This window comes from Lactuca serriola, chromosome 4, assembly GCF_051521515.1.
Source record: "Lactuca serriola cultivar US96UC23 chromosome 4, Lser_US96UC23_V15, whole genome shotgun sequence".
Lineage (NCBI taxonomy): Eukaryota > Viridiplantae > Streptophyta > Magnoliopsida > Asterales > Asteraceae > Lactuca > Lactuca serriola.
Window position 1 is genome coordinate 104,004,777 of NC_136411.1, and position 5,263 is coordinate 104,010,039.

The 5,263-nt window shown below is 38.0% G+C and overlaps 1 protein-coding gene across 1 annotated transcript; it reads left to right on the forward strand.

The window, feature by feature from the left end:
• The first annotated feature begins 736 nt into the window (after nucleotides 1–736).
• LOC145098678 (uncharacterized) lies at nucleotides 737–1,480 on the forward strand. The gene has a single exon (XM_079036291.1). The coding sequence runs from the start codon at nucleotides 737–739 to the stop codon at nucleotides 1,478–1,480; it is 744 nt and encodes a 247-aa protein (XP_078892417.1).
• The last annotated feature ends 3,783 nt before the right edge of the window (nucleotides 1,481–5,263 follow it).

The window sequence follows — 5,263 nt, forward strand, 5'->3', positions numbered from 1 at the left end:
CGTTTTCGTCTGCCTTTTAACCTTTGAGTTCCTGTTAATGAGATCTTCAACTCTCATTTAGGTCGCGTAGGCCAAAAACCGCTCGAACTAAAATTCGAGTTTCGGGTCGTGCACTGCTATGCCAAACGTTAGAAAATTTATAACTTCCTCATACGAAGTCAGATTTGGGCGTTCTTTTTATGGACGCTCTCAGTTTAACATATTCTATGACTTTTGTTTAGATTACTAAGGCTAAAAGGTCCTCTATCGTAAATTCACTATTTACGTCTCCTGGTGCCGTGCCGGTTTTGCCGAAACACTACGACGGGTCATAACTTCTTCGTTATAACTCGGATTTCGGCGTTCTTTATATGTACTGAACCTTGTAACATATACTACAACTTGGTTAAGATTAATCCTTCTAAATAATCTTCCATCAAAAACTCATTTTTGATGCTTATTGTTTCTAAATTGACTAGCCCGGATCTGCGGGCTTTATAGATAAAAATGGTCATCAATGTATGTTATGTCCATTAACGCGAGAGGTATTGGAAACGCGAAGAAGAGGCGGTGGAAAAAGCTTGTGTTTTAAAAAATGGTGTTAGTTTTCTTGGTATCCAGGAGACTGCAATGACTACTCCACCTCTTTTTAAAATTAGATCTGTGTGGGGGAATTTTAATGTTGAGTTTGATTGCTCTTCTGCTAGAGGGAATTCTGGTGGCATCCTTTTGGTCTGGGATCTAGCTTCATGATGCTATGTTTTGTCTCTTTGGTGACTTCAACGAGGTGAGAGTGGAAGAAGACAGATTTGGGACAATGTTTCACACTCAAAGGGCAGCTGCTTTTAACAGATTTATTGATGATGCTGGTTTGGTAGAAATACAACTAGGTGCTAGACAATTTACTTGGATGAATAATTCAGGTACCAAAATGTCAAAATTGGATAAATTCTTGGTTTCTCCAAACACCATGCAAATCTTTCCTAAGTTATCTGCAGTGGTTCTTGAACGTAGATGGTCTGACCATAACCCCATTCTTTTACACGAGTACAAAGTTGACTATGGCCCTGTTCCTTTTCGTGTATTCAATTCTTGGGATGGTATTGATGGATTTAACGAAGTAGTTGCGATGAGTTGGGCTGTTTCTCAAGATAACAATGCTGATTCTTTAATTTCTAAATCTAAGATGCGCTTGAAGAAATTGAAATTGGATCTTAAAGCTTTGAATAATGAGGTGCGACTCAAGGAACAAACATATAAAATTAATCTAAGATCTTCTATTGACGAACTTGACAACAAGATTGATGGGGGGATTGCTAATGAGGAAAAGAGAAATCAGAGAGATGATGTGTTGATGCAACTAGATAAAATCGAAAACCGCCATGCCATGGACTTAGCACAAAAAACCAAAATTAAGTGGGATATGGACTGGGATGAAAATTCCAAGTTTTTTAATGGGATGCTTAAGCATTCTAGAAGGAAGCAAACTATTCAGGGGTGACCAGGGATGGTAAATGGTGTACAAAGCCCATATAAGTAAAGGAGGTGTTTTACTCTTACTTTAAAGATAAATTTGAATCTATCCATGTTAATATCTCTATAGATTATCAACCACAATTTAATATGCTATCTAGGGAGAACCAAATTATGTTGGAGCAGGAAGTGACTTTAGAAGAGGTCAAGATGGAGGTATGGGAGTGTGGGGGTAATAGAGCCCCAGGACTGGACGGGTTTACTTTTCACTTTATCAAATGATTTTGGGATGTTTTTGGTATGGATGTCTTTCAATATGTACATGAATCTTGTAACACCAGTCTTATTCCAAAAGGATGCAACGCTTCTTTCATAACCCTTATTCTTAAAAACCAAAACCCAATATCTACAAAGAATTTTAGACCCATATCTCTAATTAGAGTTCAGTATAAGGTGATTGCTAAATTATTAGCAAATTGTCTTGGTAAGGTGGTGGATAGCTTCATTTCAGGTGAGCAAACTGCCTTTATAAAAGGCAGGCAAATTCTTGATGGCCCTCTAATGTTGGATAAAACTATAAGCTGATATAAAAAGAAAAAACGAAAGCTTATGATCTTTAAAATTGATTTTGAAAAAGCTTTCGATTCTCTAAGTTGGGACTACTTAGATAAAGTTTTGGAGAAATTTGGCTTCGGCAGTAAGGGATGATCAAATTCGAGGAGCTTCCATGGGTAGTGGAGAGTTTCGATAGTCCCATCTTATGTATGCGGAGCTTCCATGGGTAGTGGAGAGTTTCGATAGTCCCATCTTATGTATGCAGATGATGTGGTTCTTGTTACTGATTGTTCTGCCGATGCCATCCCTGATATGTCAAAAGTTTTAAAAGAATTCCAAGATATTTCGGGGTTAAAGATAAACATACATAAGTCGATTATTTATGGAGTGGGGGTAGAACCTGAAGTTATTTATCAAATTGCAGATCAAGCAGGTTGTGGTAAGGGAGAAATATGAGTACGATCGATAATGGAATGTTCTAGTGAGTAAATTTGAAAGTCGACTTTCCAAATGGAAAGCCAATTGTCTTTCAGCAGGTGGTCGCCTAACTCTAGTTAGATCAGTTCTTGGTAGTCTCCACATTTATCTCTTATCCATGTTTCAGCCCCTAAAGGAGTTATTAAAAAATTAGAACCCTTACGAAGTAATTTTTTTGGGGAGGGCAAAAAGGGGATAATAAAATAAATTGGATTAAGTGGGAAAAGTGATTGCTAGGTAGCCTCTTTGCTTTTAATGTTGCTCTTCTACAAAAGTGGCGGTGGAGGTTCGTGGTGGATGATTCTCATGGGTGGGTCAGATTGATCAAATCCATCCATGGGATCCATGGTGGTTTCCATAGAGTTGGTAAGAAGATTCAATATGTGGGAACTTTGTCTAAATTGGTGGATTGTTCTCTAAAGCTTCATGAAAATAATATCCTCCCACTTAATACCTTAGAGAGAAGACTTGAGAATGGAGAAACAATTAAATTTTAGGAGGAGGTGTTGATTAGTTCTTAACCACTTCGTTATAGATTTAATAGGTGTAACGCCTGTGTTTCCGGGCTTGCCATTTTTAGCAATATAATAGTCTAGGTTAACCTCTGTAACCCGTTTTGAAATAATAAAGATTGTATTATTTAAGTATTGTGTGTTTTGTGCTTAATTACTTAATTATGTGGTTTGATTAATTAAGAATAAAAATAAGCGTCAAAATTTAAGTGTAAAATAAACTTAATATCTTTGAATAATGTTGTAGCAGTTGAAACGAGGTTTCCGAATATATATAGAACGTCCAAATCTGACTTCGTATGAGAAAGTTATGATTTAGCGAAGTTTCGGCTTAGCGGTGTGCAGCCCGAAATACTCGAATTGAGATCGAGCGGTTTTTAGCCGAAGCTATCTAAACGAGGATCGAAGGTCTCGTTGTTGGTATCGAAGCGATAAAAAGTTAGGCGAGAACGGACGTCAAACGAAGAAGTTATGAATTTATAACGAAGTTTTTCTGTCGCGGCCTATTAAAAATAAATAATAAAAATAAATTCGAAATTAGCCGACGGAGTCTAAACGAAAGTTGTAGAGCGTGGTCTCACCTTCGCGTGGATATAAAGAACGTCGAAAACAGAGTTCGTATGAAGAAGATATGAATTTCCGAAGTTTATTAAATAATTTGTATTTATTTTTAATCTTTAATTCGGAAGCATTATCTGAAGGAGTCACCGGTCTGATCCGAGGTACGCCCCGCGTACTCCGAAGGTGTCGACACTCGCAGCAAGTGGCTCGGATGGCGCATGCAATGACGATTTCGGAAGCAGTACGCGCTGCGTACTGCAGTACGCCCCGCATACTCCGAGGCTCCAGCCTCCTATAAATAAGATCCGAAGACAGTCGACTCTTTTGCTACTTTTCTCTCTTCTCTCTCCCATTTTGCATCGATTTGCGTGCCAGAAATACCCCGAAGCCCCGGTATCATACTCAAGCCCCGAAGCAAGTCCCGAGATCCCAAAGATCCCGAGAAGTGCGGTTCCCGAGCCGAAGCTCTGCCCGCGAGAAGTTTGATTTTTGTGAAGGTCTTCCAGATCTGCTGAGGATTACTACTTCTGCAAGTCGTAGTGCTGTCCGATCATCTTCTGATCAAGTGAGTGTATGCTACTTTCATAAACACGATAATAATACAAGTTTGGTCCGAGTGTATTAAGTATATTGTCGTTTATAAGTGTGAGTGTGTAGTTACCTTCTTCTAACACATAAATATTAAGTATTTTCTATAAAGTACGTGCTATGTGTATAGTATATTGTTGTTTATATGTGTGAATGTGTATTCACTCTCTTCTATCTCATAGATATGATTTATTCTCTATGAGATATGTGCTATGTGTGTGTGTGCCTCATCTGTTACGTGGGTTATGTGTTGATTAAAGCATGCTATACAGGTTTTCAAAACTATGTATAAAAATGTATATTTTATCTACTAATATGTTGGGTAGAACATGGGTAGATAGTTGGTGTGTAATAAACAGATGAGAGGCCTCGTTGTTGTTTGATTTAGTCATCTAGCGGAGTTTAGATGACGACCACGGGCTATTCTAGACAGTCTTGTGGAAACATTAGCAGGTTCGCCACCTGTAGGTGTTAATGAACTCGGGTGTTCATTTGTTGTACTTCATCCCCCTCATGGTTGCCTTATTTGACTTATATTGCTGAGGTACCCCCGAAGCATGTGTTGTCGCCCCGATGAAATATTCTTAGACTAGGTCCCTTGTGTTAGTTGTTTTAGGGACATAAAGTGAGAATAACGGGAATGGGTAATTGGGTTATTGTTGCTTGGTGAAAATTAAATATGATTATTTATTGTGGATTGAAAACCCTATATGCTCACCAAGCTCCCAAGCCTGACCCACTCAGTTTTATTTGTATTACAGGAAGTGGCGCGAGGGCATGAGATGGATGAACCATCAGTTGTTTTGTTTACAAGTTTGTATATGTATATATTTGCTGAATGACTTGTAATGTTATCGTTTATGCTTATTGGTCTGTATCGGAACATGACACCCCGATTTTTGATTATATAATGAAAAATACATTTCTTTTATGAAATGCTTTGGTAAACATTGTTTTATCATGTTTTGTTTTTGGGAACAAATTCCGCAACTCTTTCAAATCAAAAAGGATTTAATCTGAAAATATTTTAAATGAATAAATGAAAAACGGTCTTTTCTGGCCGAGATTTTGGGGATGTCACAATAGGCTCTTCCACCTAGATGCTAATCAAGATTGTT

What these genes read in the sequence shown, in the direction of transcription:
- LOC145098678 (XM_079036291.1), top strand. Translation starts at nt 737, where the DNA reads ATGTTTTGTCTCTTTGGTGACTTCAACGAGGTGAGAGTGGAAGAAGAC.